A 23,343-nucleotide genomic window follows, 5' to 3' on the forward strand; every position below is an offset into this window, starting at 1 on the left:
TCGATAGAAATACATTGACCCTATTAACTACGCGCTCGTCTGTGGACAATCGTCGACACGGTCGGTTTTTATTTTATTTTACGAGAGAGCGCGGCGGCGGGCTACATCGCTCGGAACCGCTGCTGAATTTATCCGTAAACGGATTACGAATTATATATGATTGCATCGTCGGTTCTGGTGATGCCGCGGCGATTAGCGTTTTATGCTCGTATGAATTGCGCATTCATTACGGCGCGCTAACGTTGTCGAGAGACCGTAAACGTTAAAATTGCAATAAAACGTCACTAGGTTACGACGTCACGTGTGATGCAGTTCACACTAGATTTGATCGGATGTTGGGTCAAGCGGGTGGGGTAAGGTTTTGAACGGATGCGTACTTTGGAGAAGGTCAATAGTGACTGAAATTGAATCAGGGCTGACGGCCCTACCTGTAACATCAGGTAACATGAATTGATTTGCACAGTCGTAACTCCAAAATTTAACTCCAAAAGAGACTACCAAAATTTGTTTTAAACCGTTATATTGAAAGTTACCTGGTGCGCCCTCCAATAACCTGTAGCAAGTTTATCAAATACATGAACCAGATCCACGAACGCATCGATGCACATTACACAGAATCTTATAATCAATGTTGGCTTTTACGGTAACCAGTGGAACTAGCTGTTCTTAATTCAAAGCTACGACTGCGCAACAGGTGTCTGGTTGTAGAATCGTTTAAAAACTATTTTTATGAATATATAGAAAAACCTTTTGTCATTCTATCAGTGAAGGGTTTTCAGTATAGTGTTCCTATCTGCGCTCATACATTCAACAACTACTCCCGCGTGTGAAATCTCACTGACATCCAGGACGTGCTGATCTCTGAATTTGACGGCTTTTCTCGTCAACCAGACGATTTTGATGCCATTGTGAGTAGATAACTAGGATGACAGTTTAATTAGTGCGCTAAAGGCTGGTTATCACGAGCTGGATTCCAGCTAGCTATTTCCCGCTGCCAGAAAAAAAGACCGCTCGCGAAAACGCCGAAAAACTGATTCCGAGCAGAAAACGCGGCAGCAGAAAAACCTAATGCAGAATTCCTCAGCTGGCAATTGCTGGCTCTGGAAACCGCGAGTGAAAACGCTTGCCACAGCGGTTTAGTTTGACTAAAAGAGAACCAAATATTTCCTCTTAATATGAATTACATTTTAGTATCTAACATTCAAAACGGTGGTCAAGTTTGGATCACGTGATAATAGGGTAAATCGTCGACTTAGCATCAACAAAAAATTTCGTCCACTGCGCCAATTGAACCGTTGTGTATTGAATAAAATCGGCCCGAATAAATCAAGATTCATCCAATCTCATAATAGAATTTCAGGTAATCTGCTACGGATGCTCTCTATAGACTGTAGTCTGTATCATTTCCTTTCAATAATCTTTAAATACATTATTGAACTGATATATTTGGAAATCGTGTAGTGGTCAAACTAATGCTTACTGCACGACCAGCAATAACTCAATCTAATTAGAACTAATTTAAAATCCGATCGGAGGAGGGGGTTAGCTAGCGGTTATAGGAGAGGTTATGAACTTCATTGTCGCGTTCGTTGATTAAGAAAATTAAGAAAGTCAAACGGAAATTGCTGCGCAGTACGCCTCAGGATTTATCAGACTTAAGCCTAGGATTACGTGTGTATCGTATATAGGAATTTAGCTTTCGGCGAAATAGAACTGCAGTGTTCAGTCTCATTGGTGAAATGCTCGGTTGAACTCGGGTTGATTTAAGTAGTTCGGACGTGTACGGAAAATCCAAACGAATGTGCTTTGATTTCCGAAAGGAAATGACACTAATAAGCTCTCGAAAGTGTTTTATTAGTGTGGATTGTTCGGGAATTGAGTCAGTCGAGGATTCCACGCTTGGCAGGCAAGGATCGACCAGGTGTCGCCAGTAGATAGTCGGTTTTCCGCGTTCGATTTCTTTTACATTTCAATTGAAACCGAATGAACTTTTCTCTTAAATGGATCAATTATCAATGAAAACTATACCGATATCTGAGTTAGAAGAATGAAAGTTTTGTATAGGCTATTTGGTGGGTGCTGTGATGGATTCGGGAATCTAAAAATCCAGTTCAAAATTCATTGAAAATGAACTAATTTTGACAAGGAAAAATATTGCTCGCCACGCCATCTTGTGGGATAGCTGGTGTTACGGGATAAGTACAAACAATTTCTTTCTGTTTCTGGTTGTTGAACCTGAACATCAACAGCCGAAACGTTTTCATTTCAGTATGATAAATCTACAAAATCATTTCTAGGTGAGACGTCCTAATCATAGAAACTCGTATTGAAATAACATTGATTTTAAGAATACTAAAATCACAAATAAACATAATATTTAGATAGTTTTTACAATGATGTTAGCGATGATTAGTTTAGTCCATACAAGGATTCTCGTCGAGCACAGAATATTGGTTGAACTGCGTTCGCGTCCGTCCTCGCAGAAATCCGCATCTCCATATTTCAACACCGTTTGTTCAAATCTAATTTCAAATTTGAAAACAGTTTTACCAGAACAAGCGGCGACAGCGGCACCAGCCTCAGCACCAACAGCAGAATCAGCAGCAATCAACTGCTGCGAGATCATCGAAAATACAAACGCGATGGACGCGACGCAGCTGACAGAGAGAAATAAAATCACAATCAGTTTGATCAATCTCAATCAGTGGTCCCTGGTATCTCCACAATTCTCGTGGTCTCTACTTCCATTATATCCCAGTTATTAGTCACGGTTTATTGATATTTTCAGAGTGGATTTTAATCGTCTGATTTTGAACTCTTTTCAAATTCGAATTCCCGCGAGATTCAGTCGGTTATTTCGACGAACAATTATTTTGATTTCATTTAGTACAATTACGCGCTTCGCACAAAACAGATATGAATCGTCAGTCGATGACTAACCCGGGCCGGGGTGTCCCCCAGGGGGTACTTATTAACCCCTCCGGTGCACCGACTATCAAATTTCCTGCTAGTTAATTTCATCTGATTGATCCCCGTAATCTGTGAGTGTCGCCCATCAGTATTAGCCCCGATTTTGGGAACAATTGCCCGAGATTATCTAAGATTCACTTCTGAGGGTAGATACCGGACTGAAGGTCAGTGTGGATCACCGACTGGTCCCGCCTCAATCTCATTAGCGTATGACACTTCGCCGGATGTGACATGAATTCAATTCAATATGCAGTTTATTCAAACGATTTAAACGACCTAAAAATATAAGGCATCTGGGAAATTGAATAATTGAATCGTTGAATATCGTAACCTTCCACGAAACGTGAGAAAAACCAAACCTGTTCGAATTTATTGGAGACGAACAGAAAATTGGGACGACCCCAATTGTCTCTTTGCCCGTCTCTGTATAATTACATATTGCTACTCAGTGTATCTATAACGATATTTCTAAAAAGTCTCCACGCAAACAAAGTTCGATTTTTATGTTACGTTCTTTCTTCTACTGCTGCTGCTACGGCTGCTGCTGCTGCTACGGCTGCTGCTGCTGCTACGGCTGCTGCTGCGCAGACATTTTTATGCCCGATAATAAATGAAAACTCCACGTGACGCAGGCTCGCAATACATTTGGACGAATTCGAATTTTGAATCGACAAAAAAGCTTTTTGTTCTCGTTTTGCGTGTTTTGCAGTCGTCATATGTTTTCGGCATTATTCTCATATTCTAAACTGCAGCTGGCTCCCATTGCGGATCAACAAAACTAGTGTTTGTTCAGTGTGTTGCTTGCAGTACTACCCGAGTTGTCATTGTCTATAGAATACAAAGGTGCCCGATAATGATTCAATGTTTTACATTATATCATCCAGCATTGTGGTGGACTTTTGTTTTGGAGAATTTATGGAGCGGTGGTATACATTTACTAGGCTCCATTATCAGTGAAGGGAATATACATCATTTTCTAGAAAAAATGACAAGGAATCCACCACAGTTCCACGCGTTTATTCTAGAGATTCCGTCTGTTCGTCCGTTACAGGCTGGGAAATTCTATTTCTTGCGCCTCTAGATAATCTGTATATTAGGGGGACGTATTTAAAAACCGACCGAGCATTTACGCGTCGACATGATACAAGACAGAATCGAATCCAATTCTTTCCCTATGAGGACAGAATTAGTGTGAAAATGTCGGATTTGTGTCCGGATTTATAGAATTGTCCGTTCATACACCGCGGACAAAGTGGGGCCTCGGGCAGAATAGGAAACAGTAAAAAACCAGCCTCTTAAGCTAAAAGAAATAGCAAACCATGTGTTTATTTGATAAATCCTTCTTCAATACGGTCACTTTAGACAACAATATAATACTTTAACAACATTATTAATAACGTTAACCGATGCGATGAATTTTCATCTAGAATGACCAGTGACTCACACAAAACGGGTTTTATCTAACCCACGATAGAGCGCTTTTAAGGTATCTACGGTACAGGCTTATTTAGTTCTGAATAACCGGAAGATCACTTAAATGTCAGCGAAATTTACTGAAATTCATTTGGAAAATCCCCGATTTTCATAATTCTCAATTCGGTGATATACAACTCGATTGAGTGAGTGCAGCATACTGTGTACGAGTTCTCTGCAAACTGATGAAATATTTCGCTGTAGAATTGGCTTTGAGTTTACTATGCCATCTCGGCAGTTATGGAAAAATGTACGATACTGTACAAAGCTTTAAGCTTCATTTTCCAGCATAGGTTTTGTTGGTCCTGGCTGAAACTAGTGCTCAAACTATCGGTTTTCATGCCGTTAAAACGAGCATCGACTGTAGCATCAATTTATCACGCGAGCGTCACGATACGGCTATGTACCTGTGTCAGCAGCCGATGACATTTCCGCGTCAGACAGCCGTATCGCGTGCGGCTGCCGCTCCAGTAATTACCGGGCTGATTTGTGAACAACGCGACAATTAATCAAACATCGCAGTTTGATGCGGGTTCACAAAAACGCGACGTTTTTTTTCATCCTTTTGTCACCGTGTTGTTTTAAGTCGTTATTCAAATCATCGCCTACATCGGATTTTTTCGATCTCGATAAAATATCCGACCTCGCAGCAAGTCTACTCTCCTACACAATACTTATTAAACACAGCACTTAGGGGTTAGTGTGCGTGTGTCCGCCTCCGTTTGAAGTCGGGACCTGAAGAAACAAAGTCAGCGTTCAGCGTGCGTTCTGGTGTTGGTCACAAAAATGTTCGAAGCTCCATGAACGATGGTTTAAGAACATTTCGTTGTCCACGGATGGTAAATGAACCTATCAAGCAGTGGTGGACTGGTTACCGGAACTCAAGCGTAAAAATTGACGAATAGAAATATGTTCTCAGCGCGCTATCAAGTGATTCCTTACGAACTTCATGTGGCCATGTTTTGATGGAACTTGTAGCTGGTCATCTGAAGCGAGTTATCAGTCATCGGGACAATCGATCGCGGGACCACGTGGGTCACTTTGCGTCGAGCAGATCGTGATTCAGCGTTTTAAATTATGTACGCGTCGTGATAGAGCTGTTTCTTCCCTCGACGCGATGTTTGATCCTCGCGGTGAAAACGGCCACTGATACTGATCGCCACTGATCGCCGTCAATCTCACGTTGAATCATCGACTTTTTAATTAGGTCTTCATAATTTTATAATGTCGACGATACCCGCGACGCTGGTCAGTCGAATCGCCGACGATAACTGGCGATACGTGCCCGGCTCAAACTTACCGAACAAAGCGGAGGATTTAGGGCACTCCTGGGACGGGAAACCGGTCGTTTAGATGGAAAGTTAATAGGTTCGATAGCCGTCGTTATGACTGGGATAATAGATGGACGATATAAATCCGAAATCTTCACTTTCGCTTACAAAAGGCTGCGGTACCGTTCACGGCCATTACAACTGCTCCAGACACTGGGGAAATTTAATAAAGGGTCAATTTTTCGATGGTCGATTGTTCCCCAGCGTGCGACAGTCGACCATCTAGGATCATCGGAACAGACGTTTCCGGTCCATCGAGGGGATTTATATCTCAGTGAATTGGCCGGGTCGATGATGAACTCTGGCACCTCTAAACAACTCAACAGCTTCTAATGTGCGTAAAATCGGACATGAATTATACACTGAATAACTGGTAATGGTTAAATTGCCGCCTGATTTACTAATGTCCACAAGTGGAGAATGACAACACGTTTGAGCCTCTTAGTAGTTCATTCGTCGGTGCATATGTCTATATAAAAAACTATCATTTTCCGAATATTTTCTCTGGATTTTCAGTCTGAACGAGTTGCACCGACAGGTTAACCTGTATATTCAGACACTATAAGAAGCTGTTGTTGTGTTTGCGACGTTGGCTTCGTCGCATTCGCAGAATATGATATTCAATTGAATATGATATGTATGTAATATATGTTGTTAATGTCATCACGCTGAAATACGTAACGATGCGTTCGTTCTCTGTAAGTAACATCCCCGGAAACCCATCCCCGCTTGCAAGGGTTCGGTTACCTCACTGTTGGGTGTCGAATAACCACCAGTGCCACCTATTATTGCCACGTACCGCGACTGTGGACGAAAACCAAAGCAATTATGAATTTAATCGTCACGCTTTATACGAGCCGTCTATATTCATAGATATCCGGGATCGATATTGGACTTTTTGCAGCACCTGCGAACTGATTTTTCTTAAAAACATATTTCTTTGAGCATCACCGCCCAACGCACGCACTCCAGACTGGATACTATACAATCACTAAGAGGCTATCTACTGCTGATTCTGGGAGGAGGCCAGGTGCTATTAATAATATACCGCAATGTATTGTTGAATACAGCTAAATGAGTAATAATTGTCTTAAAAAAGACGTCGCGTTGATAAATGTCATCTAGTCTCGGGACTCGGGTTATCCTCCAACTTTCGCGGACTGAATTGCGTATATTCATCATTTTGACGTTGTCACCAGCGCGTCGAAACATCGTCTAATCGCAGCGGTGTTCGCGTGACTGCATCAATAATACCAATAAACCCGTCTCACCTTGGCTTCAATAGCAGGTAAATTAGTACTAGTTTGATGAACGAATTTATCATCGTGGGGAGGGGGAGAGAGAGTAGAGAAGAAAGAGGTAGAGGATAGAGCAGATTGGAGCTCCTCGCAACCACCGCTACAATGACGACATCGAAGATATTTTCTGTTTGTTGTACATTCTTAAATGATATTCGATCAATGTTGCGTCAACAAACACCGGTCAAGTGGGTCGCATATTATATCCTTGCTGTAATACGATATGCGTCACTAGGTGACTATAGGCGTGACTTCACCGCGCACTAACGGCAGTAACCGTCGTTTACGCCTTATCATAGTTTACTAATCACGGTTAGCACTTACAGGGTTTTCCGCGCAGGCCCTAGCGGGACGCGATTCGGTGATGGCTGAACATAGAACTAGACGACAAGGTTCGCTTCCATCCACCATTTAGGGTTAGGTTAGGAATTCTAAACAGCAGTCAATTCTAAATGGATCTGGATCTGGACTTCAGGACGGACCGCACTGTAGGCCAACTTTCAGTCACTTCAATACGAATCAGTAGAAATCCACCTTCTTTTATCTTTTGATTAAAGGAAGCGTTTCTTGAATTCAAAGTTATCTTATTCGTCGTTGTATTGTATCGTCTTTGCGAACTAAGATAAAAAAAAGCTACAAAATGGCTGCCGGTAAAATACATCAGTGGATAAAACGGAAGATACCTAGGAGAAAAGACGCTACTTACTACTCTGTAGTGACTGGATAGAGACGTTCCTACTTTGGAGCTCATTTTCGCATCCTCTTGACAACAAACCGACTTCATTTTCACTAACTTACGGGAAATCGATGGCTTAAACATTTCGAGCACTCGACACAAACCGAACACGAGTCGATAGTTAGTATCAAGCCGCTAAAGGAAATCATTCTGTCACATATTACGACTGAAGTTATCGTTCGTCGATGAGAATTGATCCCAGTTGGCAATACATCAATTTATCAACAATCGACTCGACGTAAGTGACTTCAAGTATCAGTGTTGAGTCAATACAATCCCAGGACTCTAGGCTAGAAGCCTTTCGTATTCGGGGGTTCTCGGATAACACTGAAAACCTAATGCAGCTTTCTTTTAATGTTTGTAATATCCTCAGACCTTAGTCGAATGAATTTTCAAGATACTTCAGAAATTTAAGCCATATTGGACGTGAGCACATAAACCAGATGACCCAACGATATCACGAGAAGCTAGCGAAGCTTCACAGCTAGTGAAGTCTCTATAGCAAGAGTCCAAAACGTTGTATCTTTGAAACTTTGAGATTTTTATGGGAGAATTTTATAAATAATCATGGGGTGGGGAAAACCTGAAACACCCGAAAAAAAGGAATAAATAAATGACTTGGAGAAAGTCAATGATGACTTTGGCGGTTCGTTTTGATGCCGGTGTTGTGTGATATTGACTCTCGTCTCAGTTGCTGATGTCAATATAATTCGTGATGTCCGACAAAAGCGAAACTTATCGGCTGCTATTAATATTTAACCCTGTCACAGCAGCAAGATATAAATGAGTCAATATCATCTGTAGGTGTGTGCGGAATACGAGAGTGGTTCTTGGGCGACATCACACACGCACCAAAACTAAAGTAAATATTAGATGATGCCGCATCGACTAAGTGCAACTAGCGGTAACTCATTGAATGACCTTTTATATCGCTGTGTGTTGTGAACCCGTTTGGATGTTGTGAACTCAATCAAATCAATCCGCAATTAATACATCTATTTGATGAATATTTCCATTAGATAATTACAACGGCGATTTCGATGGAGATTTTAGAATTCAGTTTGAATGCTCTGGTAAAGCCATCTGTGGTCCGGTGATGCGTAGTTTATACGGTCGGCACAAACTCGACTGGGAGATACGTACAAAGACTAGTTAAAGACTGGCTGGAACTCTTGAATTTTCATAAAAGTCTATTTCAAGTGTATTTCTTAGTTTCTCATTTCTCTATTTCTTTCCACTACTATTCCAAGATTAGCTTTTCCAATCATTCTTATGTCGGATTCATTTAATTTAGAACTCGACTCTCCTTTTCGGACACGAAAACGAAAACATTGTTTTGAGTCCTAGTTCAAGGCAAGAGCAAATTCATGTCTACGATATGCATAATAGAACTCGTGTTCAGACGGAAACCAACGACAAATCAGAAAATAAAGTCAGTCACTACAGTAGTTTTCAATTCAAGTGTGTGGCGCGTTGATACATCAGTCTACATCATCCGGGAATCGATATACCTTAAAGCGCGCGTTATCGATACTTACAAATGTCGCCGCTAATCCTCGTCAAGTGACCAGACTCAGTGTGCAATGACCATTAAAACAATGACTCACCAGAAACGACGATTGAGTAATAACAAACGTGTGTGATACCAATATCTCAGATAACTGCCGCTGAAACTCGCGGCTGTCACGATTCATTTGACTTTGTTTTTCAAATTACGAATTTTGTGCTTAAGGATGGAACTCATAATAGCGTTGTCTCTTTGTCGAACTGATGAGAATTTGGCAAACTTAATTCCCCTGTTTCGATAACATAAACAATGCGTCACAACGATACGATATCCTGTAACTATAATGAAACTTTAATGAGTCGTTCTGTGAAACGGGCGCCAGATTTTCAACTTTAAGTTTAACTTAATGAAATTCAAAAGATGGCGCTATATTGTTCTTCGTCACGTTATCCGCACTTCAATGCGCTCCGCTAATTTACTAAAGCAAACAGTGTCGCATTACGAAGGGCACAAGTGAAATACGAGTGCAAACAATAACCCCATCCCCAATTAATTTTTCTGTGAGCAAGGAGAGCAGCGAGCACCATATAGAGTATTAGCTAATACCGGGTTCACGTGCGAATGTTGTGATAAGCTGACAATTATTGTCACGATGATCGTTTGAAAATCCTTCTAATTCAATTTCTGCAGCCTCCAAATGCGGGACGCATTGTTAAGATTGATAGCAGTGACTGAGTTTGAATATTAAGTAGCGCACAGTCAGTAGTAGCACCTGGAACAAATTGTCTTCTTCTTTGTTTCATAAGTCGCGATTTAGATGGAACAACAGCGGCTTTGTGCCAAATATCTTGCTCTAGATAAGTGGCCCTTATTCAGGTATTTCTCCGCAACTTGCAACAGCTCTAGTATTATGGAGAATCAGTTTCTGAAAGTGTGCTGGTAAACAATGTTGAATGCTCGGTGTTTGAAGTCCATTTTCAATTAAAGGAAGACTGGATCCAGTTCCACAGTTGTGAGTTAGAGTTAAATCTGAGTTAAAATTAGTTCATTTTCAATGAGTTAACTCAGAGTCAAATCTTAACTCACAACTGTGGAACTGGGTCCTGGTGATTAAGTATCGATTATTCTAAGGGAATTTAAATTGATATCTGCGTAATTAGTAGATGGCTACAAAGTTGAAGAAAAAAGCGTGGGCATTCACCAGTAGATCTGCAGAACTATGCCTGATAACCCTGTTTTATGTTGCGTTCGTCACTTAAGAAAAATACTATCAAATGATATTAGAGACACCCGAATTTGAGAATTTGAGAACGCAGATGTGCATTAAGTGTCGTTACATATACGTATAGTTCCACACACACACGACACACATGACGTTACATCCGAAAAACCTTGAAAGCGATTATCGTGTTTAATGTAGTTTTATTCACGATCGCCGGACGCCTGTTGATAGATAGAAAGCGCGCGTCTCGATACTGCTGCTGATGTTGAAATAAACCGGCGAGAGAGGATGGGGAGAGATGAGAACGGGCTTTGATCGATTAGGTTTAAATGCGCCTCTCATCGACATGGCGCGTGGGAATTATCGTATGGGTCGGCGGGGAGTCGTATCGCGTTGATAACTTTCTGATATACGCGTGGAATATAATATCATACATATTATTATATTCATATGTGCTAATAATGATGGATGGACGTCGTCTGGGATGGATATAATTCATCTGACCTCCCGCTGGTTTACAGCCCGCTTTACGAGGCCCCTTTAGTGTCCATGGTCACCGTGAACAGGCTGAGTTTTTGGTAACATGTAAATACGTAGTTAGTTTACGGCGCAGATGAGACGAATAGAAGATAAAAAATGAAATAACTACAGAAATTACAGGAGTAAAACTCGGAATATGAAATATGAGTGTCGCTAAACCAGGGTCAGTTGAGGTGTGTTTTTTACGTTCTTTGTTAAACCTAACCATATACATGTACAGTATGGTATCTGTCCGATGAATAACGTTGACAAGTTATAAGACTGACCCCGGGACTCTCACAAACCTATCCTTTGTTCTAATCTAGGTACTGACATTGTGAACACGTATCTATTCCCTTTATTCGACGCTAGTCATATAACTTTGTTGGAAATGAATAACGAAAAAACGCTTTGTTCGAGATCAAACGAACATCAAAGAGTTTTCCGTGATGAATGGAGCTACGTACGAGAAACTGTCGCTGTTGTGTCTTTCATAGACTGTTCGATTGATGTTGAATTTTATTTGTATACACAAAAAATGTGAAAAAAATGCTCATGAAGTAACAGCTAAGCACCCAACTAGTCAACCCGTACAGCACGCATCTCCTCCCTGTAATTAACATGTCAACTGTAATGGTAAATAAATACCTCTTGTCCCGAATTCTATAATTTCGATGACATCCGATAATTATCCTTTCACATTTATATTTATTATGCATGCGCTGCTGTTTTTTTTTTCTTCTAATTTTCGATATGCTATACATATACATATATACAAGTGCTTAGTGTTCCTACACTGTGTAGCCGTGTCACCAAAAGTTGCTAATGGAATTCCATGGCTATAAAAATATCTAGTATAATCTAAACAGCTCGATGATGAATATGTACGCGTTTATTCTCGAATCGGTTTATCATCTTTGAAAATGTTTACGCAACAAAAACATAAAACCCATTAAACGGTCACTTGCCGCTGGTTCAGGCTGGACCGAAAGAGGGAAGCAATGTCCAATGTGTCTATATCCAAAACCTGACTTATATGATTCCGATTTCTGATCAAAGCTGTTCGTGCAGGTGCGGTTACGGGTTTGTATGGTATACATACACACTGGATGTATAAAACTATATGGCACAGCATGGGCTCTACGATAAAACGATTGAGAGCCCATGGTCACAGGATATACACTCAGAACCTTTGATTAAACTGTTAAATTGTTTCAACACGTGCTACACATTTCAATTTATTCTCGGTCTATTATTCTATGAAATTCAATTCAACTGAAGAAAGAGTTTCAAGCATGCTCGTGCACAATAGTTGAGGCGATTTTAATTGGGATTTTCGCTGAAATGATGCCTCGCTCGGTCAATGATGGTCACGAAACTGCCATCCTAAATGGAAATCGATTGAATTTGCTTAATTAGCCGGACTACACGCTGTGATTATGGGGTCAACAAGAGTTGCCAAGGTCTTGTTATTATTCACTGATCATACATGTATGTATGTATAATGTAACCGACGTGAGATCAGTCGTTTGGTGTCAACAAGTATTATAACGTCCGGTTAGTCATCGGTGGTCACTACTCTTTATTCTAGAGTAGATCGTTCCGATAGTGGGTTCTTTTCTTTTTGATAACAGATTAAGAATAGAGCCTGTAGTCTCCACGCTAGCATCATGCTATAGTTTGTGTACGTGGAAGTCCATCTTTACACTAGTTCCACCTAGTGGATCCTAGATTGCCATGTAGGATTGCTAATATACATATTTGGAAGTACGAATACGACAATACGAATACGAATACGAATATCTTTACACTAGTACCACCTAGCGGATCCTCGATTGCCACAGGAGCAAACAATACCAGAGAAACAGGAAACATCGAACATGAAGTAGATTAATGTTGCTGCTATCGCTGTGTCTGGGTGCGCTTAATGCGGTTGTTAGTTCGAATGATAATTATGAGAATTGATGAAAAAAAACGTTGCGTGACGCAAAACATAATCTGACCATGAGAGAAAGAGCCGAGATCATTGCGTTGGAGAAATGATTATCATTGTGTAAGACCAATATGCCCTTGGGACCCGAGTCCAATTTATCCAAACATAAGGGTCCGAAGAAGCGGGGTTTACTTGTAAATTGGTGTTGAGAGAGGGAGGGAAGGAGGCAGAAAGATGTGGGGATGAGTCAGCTGAATTATCCGTCCGTCGATGTAAACCAGTTAATGGCTACGCGGCCCCAGGGAAAACTAGCAACAGCCGCAGTTCCAGTCAAAATCAACAATCACTCTGATCACCGAAGTCGATAATATTGTCGATGTCCAGAAGCCGCAGCCACAACCGTCAAATCGGTTCTATATTACTGACACTGTTTGCTATTTACGATGGTAAAAAGTAGAAGAGACCGAACACGGACTGAGTCAGAGAGATCGATCGAACACAAGACACGAATAAAAGGAAGCACAAGTGTCGTCAGGACTGTTACATCGGGTTTGAGAGTATTCTCCTTTTGTACGTCATCACACCCATACAGAACAGTACTGTATCTGATATGGCGACAGCAGGTTGCTCCCAGACACATCAGATTATCGGTCTTAATTTTTTTTACCGGGAAAATATTTCATCAACGATAAAGCTTATTTTAATTTGAACCCAAAATTCTTCAATTAATGTTTCAAGTTCGACTTAAAATATTTGTATTTTGTACTGCGATTTCAAATTCTAACCCCCCCTTCGTTCCTATACGAGCTAACTTAATAAATAAGAAATAACATCGTAAATCCAAACATGAATCGTGGTGATGTTTGTTTGGTGAGCCGGTGCACCAATTCATCGAATACCCAGGGTACAGCACTAAAATACCCCCATTTTCCAAGGATTCTAATTCGTGTTTTTGCAATATTCTGACCGTCGTATCCTACTAGTGTGTCTTAAACTTTCTCCGAAATTGAACCGATATTTTGCCTAATGGTGTTGGCAAGTTGTCATATGAGGGGGCTGTTCAAAGTAAAGCGTCGAATTGTACATCCTTATCGAGGTACGCGCTGTGACGTTGTCGTTTGCTCCGAGGTAATTTCCTGGAAATAGTAAATATCGCTTCAAACTCTTGAAGTACCTGCAGGTTTCCAAGGTGCAGCAGTAATGGATCTGTGCCAACGATGTTTCAACTAGATCAAAAAAAAAAACTGTGCAATGGAAATCAATATGAATTGATTTCCACTACCAGTTACTGATGGCAATTAACCATATTATAGCTAGAAATCTAGGCATTGTTTTGATGTTGGGAAATCCGAATCTGAAATAAATGGTTTTTTCCGATCAAGCGAACCGAAGATCGATTGAGCAATATAGACGTCAGTCTGTTTTCAAACCTGGATATCTTTACCAGAAACAAAACTGAATTTCAATGTTCATTTGGTGCTGGAGGAGAGTTGACTGCGAATCCATGATGCTGTGACTAGGTTTGCTCTACTATGTACGTATGTGTAAGTGCAATGGCGACAATCAGACATTTATCGGATTTACATCAGGACTAATGATCGACGGTACTGTTGATTCCGTGGTATAATGGTGGTCGGTCGGTACACCTCTCAAAGACTAGTGCAGTGCGCGGACAGCGCCTGAGGATGCTTACGATGTCGCAAATATTGAAGTAACAATTGATACAAGATTACCAATGATAATACTATAGAGCCAAAGGATACCGAAGAATGCGGGATCCACGACCTGTGTGTCAGGTGAGCGGAGGGATGAGAGCCTGCCGCTGTTTTTGATCTAAACATTAGCTTTTATATATATTTATATACTGGACGAGTTACTACGCTAGGAGATATCGTGTGTGTGTAAGTCACATTAGTCACGAACGGCAGATTTTCATTGTTTTAATCGTCCCATGAGAGTCAAATTGATTCACAATTCGAATTCAGTCGTTGGACTGGTTGCCGGAGTCAGTTAGCGCCCAAGGAGTCGTCGGCCGGGTTTACGACGTGATCTATCGTCAATATACACGAGAGTGAATTAGCGCCGTATATCTGGTACCCCGCCGTCGAAAGTGAAGACGAGTCTGACAGAACAAAGCTTGCGTGAATATATTATTTATTCCATGGGGAGGTGTCTGGGACGTTTTCTTTTGACTCGCCCTGCGGGTTCAATTTACGTCGTGGTCCCAACTCTCTCGACACAACGTCTGTTCAACCGGAAATTGGTAGAAAACCTCTTCGTGCCCGTTCGATCTACTAATTTACAGATATTTCAGTCCTTAAAGATGATTACCGGGCTCTTATTGAAAGGGCTTTGTTTGGTTTAATCAAAATGAATAATCGGAAGAATTAATGATATTATTCAGTTTCTATTAATACCCGTTGGCCCACACTGCTGCCCAAATCCCAGCCGTAGGCGTGTATATTATAGCTCGTAGGCCCGCAGTGTGCTAAATCCTAAATGTTTTCCTTGCGGTTTAAATGACGCCAGCGGGAGCAATATAGAGGATGGAATTCAACCGGCACATGTAATAGGAAAACATTCTCGAGTTTGATTCAAACAAAACTCAATAATAGCGAACAATTGGGAAATTAGTGAATTTGTTATTTATCTTGCTAATCAAAACGTTCCGTATTGGACATACGTAGTGTTTGTGGCAAATAAGCCTATAGTTTTCAATCGCAGTTTGAGCGGGGTTGGTTAGAATTCTTTGTTTGCGAATATTTCAGGTGTTAAATGCGGGTCGCGAACCCTGTAATTACTGAATTATGAATACCTTCGATACCCACGACGATACTGTCTATAGGTATGACTCTGCCTATGTAGGTGAACAATGTCCGCTTTGTCTCTTACTCAGCGGTTGTCGAGTAAACTTGAGATCGACATTTTTTCAGCCGCTTCGTGTATACATGAACAAATATAAAGGATTTATAATCAACATATACGAAGACGTGTTAGGAACAAAGCTATGTATTTTTCGTCGTAAAAAGTCGAGCGGAGGCTTTGTTCGCGCGACACGAACCAGAAGAAGACTAGTGAACGTTTGCTTAAAATTCCGGCGCCCGTTTCAACAACGCATATCGTCTGTATACCGTGTACGACAATTGAATCAAACTTTAATAATTACGAAATAGGTCCAAATTCTACAATTGCTTCTCCCGTAAATAAACATTAATCGGCCAAAGAACAGTGAATCTATTGTAAACCGATAATTACACTGTATGTGAGACACTGTGGCTTCATATTCGAATATATTTGTTTGTCTAAGAGCGTGAAGCCTTATTACGCGTCGTGCTGTGTAAATATATCAAGTGACGATTGTCGTAGTTTCACACGAACTCAAGTGTCCAGTATTTGCTTACGTTAATTCGGTATATAATTGTAACGTGTACATATTATCTTTGAAGGAGGCTATTTTCTTGTAGACGTGTTTCTTCTGCTTTGTTTCCGACCGCGTGAATAACGAAATCGTCTCCCGTGTATTCGCACCCGTTTTAGTTCTACAAACAGTAGACGACCCGAACCTGAATACATCTTAAACGCGCGTGCAAATATGAAATCAAATTGGAATTTAGTATCCACCGCACTCAGTATTTTCATTGTCAAAATGATGAGTGAAATCTCGTGATCAAGAGAAAGTGCATGCTACGTACACAGAAACCACACGCGGAGATTTTGTGATGTTTTAACATTTTTCGAATAGTTATTGTTATTCATTGTCATTTGAATATATATCAAAATTTCGATAGTTCGATATATCTAAAATTTACTCTCAATGATTGCCATTTTGACGACAGTTCGGTATTTGATTTTGGGCAATCTTGATAATTGCATTGTGTTCTTTTCAACGAACATAATGTCGACCCCCATCCTGTGCGCGTTCTGAATGCAATCTACATAACAGAGATTCAAGTCGTGACCTTTTCGACCAAGAAGATTCGAGAAGAGATTACTAAATTGTGGTTACAAAAAAACCTCCGAATGCTAGTTTGTAATTACTGTAAATCAGGCTTTTCATCACTAATCGAATTTTTTAAAACTCGGAAATCAGTTCTCAATAGGGGCTTAATAGAACAATGTCTATATCCGACGGAAGGAACGTCAAGATCTGGTGATATTATTGTGTCTTCAGCGGGAGATAACATCGGTCCGGGTCAAAGCCGCCAAACTGTTGCGCTCAAAGAATGTTTGATTTTATAAAGGGGCATAATTCGGGTTGGAATTCGCTGTAGCATTCATTCAGCACCCGTTAAGCTTTATCCCTGAAGCTACGCGTTAGAAATACATTGTAATAGCCTTAATCATTATTTGATTGTTCCACTTGAAATTCCTGAACATAAGACCAAAGTGTTCGGCATTTCAATGCATGAATAAAGGCGTTTTTAGGTTTCGACAGCTTTCTCGAACTTATTGGCCAAATCTTCTTCCGTATCCAAGGGTAGTTATTAGTTCCCCGATGGGTGCTATAGGCTCACTCAGTCGGCGCTCTGTACAAATAGCTTTATGCTGACCGTATGGACCACGTGAACTGTCCGAAATATCGTTATTGTCCACTCGAATAGCCACCAAATAGTAACATATGGTGCCGGGTTTTTAAATTAGGGAGGTAAGAGGCACCACTTGGTGATAGGATGTAGAAGAGTTTTAATGCTGATTGCTCGCTACAATATTGCTCTGAAATGAAGCCAATCATTTTTCTGAATAGTCGATACACAGCGAACTGGGCCTTATTCGGTTTTAGGGATGTGAATAATTATAACATCGAGTTGACAATGGAGGAAAAACGAGCAAACTTCACTGAATCGTGGGTGGTTTATCGAGTAAGATTGGTCACTCTTCAGGAGCTTCGATATTGTATTTTGCTCTGGACGTTGTTAGTGCCTTTGCTAAGAACTTGTGGATATTTTTTATCTTAAAAAGCTCTGTTGAAGACGCAAAGGTGGTTTGCTGATCATTTTTGATCTACTGAATCGCCGCAAAAATTCGGACGAAGGTGGTGGTGCTGTAGTGATTACCGTTGGGGAGATGTGTAGATGCATCGATGCATCTCTCAGGTTCTCGCTGTGATTGCGTTCTCTGAATGGATCATCACGCGTTTCAAAGCGGATAAACCGAACCACCCTCTTCACGCACACAGTGACAGACGGCGTTAAGACAACGTGTCGCTAAGCAAGCGGTTAATTTTTGATGCCATCAGCCTCTGAAAGACTATTATTAGCGACCTTCCCGCGGGGAGGTTTAATCATCATTCCGTCTGGCACCACATCCGCGGCTGCGCTGTTGTTGTTAGTGAAGATGATTGGATGGACGACAGGTGGTCACCGTTTCCGCTTCGGACGACAACAGCAGCAGCAGCAAAATTGGGTGACATGTCCATTATGTGTATAACCCGGTCAAAATGTTAAACATGTTTCCACGTGGCTTACGTCCAATGATTAGTATTTGATAACATGATTACTTAGAGGTAGACTATTTGAATTGTACTAACTCGGAACACCATAGGACCGGGTCCTTATGATAGAGATTGAATTGAACTCGCTTCTCTCTCTGGTTACTTGCCATTCACGCAACACGTCTAAGACTAAATTAGACTACCCCATAGCGTCAGTTGGAAATTAGATTCAAATATAGAAATAGTCAATTATGCTAATACCAAAATGATTTACTACATTTCACAAGCTTGTTAACCTCAGGCGCTCAACTACGCAATTATAAAATATAATCGAGATAACCGTTTTAACGTGTGGTTAATATTGTATTCGGTTTTTTAATATTTGAGGGTGGAGACAGCGGTGTTATCTGACTTCGATTTTAATCGCAGGCAGTACCGGTTTTGTTGACGAAAATGAGAATTGTTGAATTCAAATTCAAACTGAGAATAACAATACGGTTTCTATACGAATAACTAAACGTGACATTATCGGATGTGATACCGCTACAGCGTGTCACATTATGTAACAATGAAAACTAAATTTCCGATAGTATGGACTGTATATAGTCCACGCTTGGTACACACAAATCCCTGCAAAATATGATGAAAGCAATATCCCTAATAAGAGTTTATTGACACCACTTTTTTGACGTTTTGGCTTAAATTTTGATGAATAGATTTTTACATTTTAAATTTTTAATCATTTCTAAACTTTTAAAATTTCTATGTAGTTTTATTCTTGTTAACTATTTTCCACGTCTCAGCGTGGTTATTCTATACGATACTGTCCACCGATGGCTGTTAGAAAAAGCTAACGCTTTAGGGGTCAATTAACTCTTGTAATTAGCAGTCTTGATACTTCCGTATACAGCGACAACTGTACGCGCAGTTCTCATCTAGTCATGTCGTCAAAGTATCGTTGAAACCGATATCCCATGTAACCGGCGGGCTAAACAAAACACACCACCATATTTACTGCTCGTACTAATATAGCCTATATATTGCGGATATACCTTTATAGGGAAAATATATATGTTTGTACATCGAAAAATGCACTTCATTCGACTGCGCGCCTAATGGATTGTGTTCTTCAAACCTCGCGACATCTCCAGTGAAGTCGACGAAAATGAAAAAAAAGTAAATTCGTCGCAGTTTAAACGAAAGCCAATTACAGATATGAGGTGAAATGGATTACTCGTTTTCCGATAAAGCTTGTTTATTTCGAGTGCTCGCGGGTATAGTTCGATGATGCGTATAAATCTAAGTTCATAGCTCAAACGATTGCAACATGTTTTTATATTATGCCGCGATTTTATCAAAGACGACGATGGCAACAGATGTAAGAAAAGAGTATTTAATACAGCGTATACTTGTTACTCCAAAACCGATCGAATTCGATCACACACATAGACTATATACCTCAAAATTTACACAACGCGGCATGCAATGTTAAAAGGTTATTGGTATCAATGTCAGTGGTTCTGATTTATGAAAATCTACCTCGCCAAAGGACAAAATCTTACACAAATTAGGACCCAACGTATGATACGAGTGAGCGTTGAGCTTATCGGGATGAAACTAGTCACTAACGGGTCAACTAGTTCTAGTCCAGAGGAGATCGGATGGATATTTGAATGAGACCCGGATTCGAATCCTTCAATGGGAGCGCGCGCGTATATTTCTTCCTATACATTCATATGGGGGTAAAGATCATTACTCGTTGAATTCACATAGACGCCTATAGGAGATTGTATCGTCGTCATAATAACAGTCTTTGTTTGATTAATCATCCGCAATTATCTATTGTCATCTTGATTGCGCCGCCTGCTGTAATTTCAAGCTCGTAAATACGAATATGTTTTCCATTGAACGATGTTTTAATTAAACGTATCGCATTCACCTAGATATTCGTGCACGCATTCGATGCCCATTATCTCCATACGAGAAAAACTCGCCGCATAAAGAATCGTCGACTCACAGAGCCGACCGGGCTTTGAGAACCGTATACCACGTGAATCACAAAAGCATTGTTGCGCGTTTTTTCATGTAATGTTTTTTTTACTTTTCTAATTCGCCCCGGAGAAAGAGGAAAATGAGTCATTTTACTAGTTTCAAACAACCACGAACGACGCACGCTATGCTATAATACATGACAACAACGTGATGACTGATTTAATAATATTCCTGCAATACGACGATGATTAGACGCACTCTGCGTTTGAAACAATGGGCATCATTTTTTGTAAAATCATTTGGTTTTGATGTACAGATTATGAGGGCGTACTGAATGAGAAACTGCTCATTTGGTCGCCACTTTCGTGAGTTCTCTTTGCTTTCGTTACGTGACCATTGAGATGACATTGCGCAATGAAGCAGCCGGAACTGGTGTCTGGTGTCTATGTGTGTGACTCGATTTGACCTGACGAACTTTACACCGCCATAAATGATTCACAGCGATCAATTTAATATGCATTTCTCAAAATATTCTGTTTATGGGGTTGGTAACGCTTTCATAACTACGAGTCCAATTCCCCCTCCCCCATATTGCCCTATATTGTAGTGCCAAGTAAAACCCAAGTGAACGTTATGTTAGGACGATGAATTTGGTTAGATTTGGGTCCATAATTCTAATTCATGCGCATAAGCCTATGCATGTATACAAGCTTTGTACATTTAGCCAGCAAATTTTATTCCGGTAGCAATTTATATGTATGTACGCTTTAAAGCGTGATGATGTCGAAGACGCCCTAAAATTTCATGTTTGTCGAGGAACAAATCAATTTGTCGTTGTTGACAAAATAGTTAACAAACAATCGCCTCTGGCAGGTGATGGGAACTCGGCGCGGTGGTATAGATCAATCTAGTAAACATCAACCTTACACAATTACTGATGCTGAATGGGCATTATTATAACTGAACTAATGGTTATACCTGAATATGAAACAATACACATACATTGCATTCTATCGCACTTCAACAGTTCCAATGACAGGGTGGGCCCAGGTTTGACTCTATAGTTTTAACTAATTGCAAATGAACTAATTACACTCGTATATAGAGTCAAACTTAACGGACCAATTACTATGCTTTCTGAGTGATGATAATTTGAGCTACTTACCTAAAATGGCGTGGGTATTCCCAAAGAATCTATCAGGTTGCCCCGTGTTTGTAGTCATGTTTTCGGAGTAGTTGAATATTTCTACATATGGATATACAAGGTATATTATATTGTACGAGTATTCCGCAAGTATTCGGGTGACCAGTCGAAACTCAGTCTTAATCCGTAAATGTTCCACCGAGTGAAACTTCTAAAACAACACAAACAAGAGATATATGTAATCCAGACCCAGTTAGAAATTCAATCGTACTTTGCCTACTAGATTATGTATAAATAATCCTTAAGTTTTCGATGATGTATATACCTAGACCAAGCCGTCACGTTGACTCGTTGAGGACCGACCTAACAACTGGAATTCCATGACTCGTCGACGCGTTCTTATACGCTTTTGTTCATTCTAATGCGATACATTGAAACTAAATTCCAATTCTATGCGCGGCGCAAAAGCTTTTTCATTCATTGGTTTATTGACGATCATAGCGCGATGGGTATTGTTCATTTCTGGTCGCACCGCGCGCTCTCCCTCTCTCTCGTCTGCTCTCATATTCTGTTATGAAGCTGCATCTTTTCTATTCGTCGCGATATATAGTCGCGTATCACCAGGCGGCGGGACATGACGTCAACTCGCGACGAGTCAGCCATCACGGCTGTATCGTAGTTGTGTGCCTGGGAGTTGGTATCAGGAAGCTGAATTTCTGCGTAGAATTAATCGTTTATCCAGCGCGTTGACATTTTAACGTTGCCATTTTCTATCCGGAGAAATAAAAATCGTACACTCTACTTCGCAGAATTGAGTACCATCTCCTCGACTGGCTGTCATTGACGGCGGCCATAAAAAAACTATGGAATCTGCTTCGTCGAAACAAGTGCAACGATAGTCCCAGCCGTCAAACCGCAATGCGACAACTTGGCCATGAAGTAGAAAACTCCAATTCCGTGAACAGATTTCAATATGTCAAAGGTCTTCACTATATTTCATAGAATTTACATCTCTGATTGTTTTGTAGAGATTCTTTTCGATTCCTGTAATTCTTCATAGAATTCTATATCTTATTGATTTGGTGGAATTTTCGTCGAATTAGTTCAATTTATATATTCAAAAGACAAATCTCAAATGTAAAGGAACCTTTCACAATCGAAGGTGAAAACAAACGGAGGTATCATATCGTTTCGAATCAAATACAATGTGAGCAACTTTCCAAAGTGGTTTGTTACCAAAATCGCTTTATCGCATTCGGAATCGAACGCATGTGTTTCTGAGGAAAAGAGAAACAGACGAATTATGAATACACTTACGATTAATTCATCTGGCATACGGCGTTGGAATACTACACTAAATAAAACGTGAAATGAAATACACTAGATGTAGCCGCAAAAAACAGTGATAACGGGTTTTCTGCCTTGCCGATTTAGATAAATGCTCTCACTATGAAGCATTCGATGTATCGTCGAGATGAGTCTACCGATTCAAAAATACTGTCGCCAACTAGGCGTCAATAAATAGTTGGCCAACTAGGTATATGGATCAATATGGGCTATTGATGTATCAAATTGTACCAAGATGTATTGATGTACCATTTCAAATCCATGAATGAACGCCCAGCTTTAAATGGAAACGAACCTATATTAAATAACTTTGAGGATTTATTGGTAGTAACTTTGACCACGGTCATTTGAATCAAACGTTCTCTAGGGAAGAAATCTCAAAATGTATCAAAAAGCAAACAAATTTCAAGGCTTGCGGTATCGATGGAATACCGAATGAG

The 23,343-nt window shown here is 40.4% G+C and overlaps 1 protein-coding gene across 2 annotated transcripts in view; it reads right to left on the reverse strand.

Moving 5' to 3' along the window:
- Positions 1-22,195, reverse strand: part of LOC141912862 (uncharacterized) — a 60,017-nt gene extending 37,822 nt beyond the window's left edge. The window contains exons 1-2 of one of the 2 annotated variants that reach the window (XM_074804278.1): positions 21,882-22,195; positions 21,578-21,767 (exon numbers count right to left, since the gene is read on the reverse strand). In XM_074804278.1, coding sequence (XP_074660379.1) covers positions 21,578-21,635 — 58 coding nt within the window. In that variant the 5' untranslated portion in view covers positions 21,636-21,767; positions 21,882-22,195. Of the gene's footprint in view, positions 1-21,577 lie in introns of both variants that reach the window. The other variant, XM_074804277.1, reaches the window with a different exon arrangement.
- Between the last annotated feature and the right edge of the window lie 1,148 nt (positions 22,196-23,343).

This window comes from Tubulanus polymorphus, chromosome 11 (genome assembly GCF_964204645.1).
Source record: "Tubulanus polymorphus chromosome 11, tnTubPoly1.2, whole genome shotgun sequence".
Taxonomy (NCBI): domain Eukaryota; kingdom Metazoa; phylum Nemertea; class Palaeonemertea; order Tubulaniformes; family Tubulanidae; genus Tubulanus; species Tubulanus polymorphus.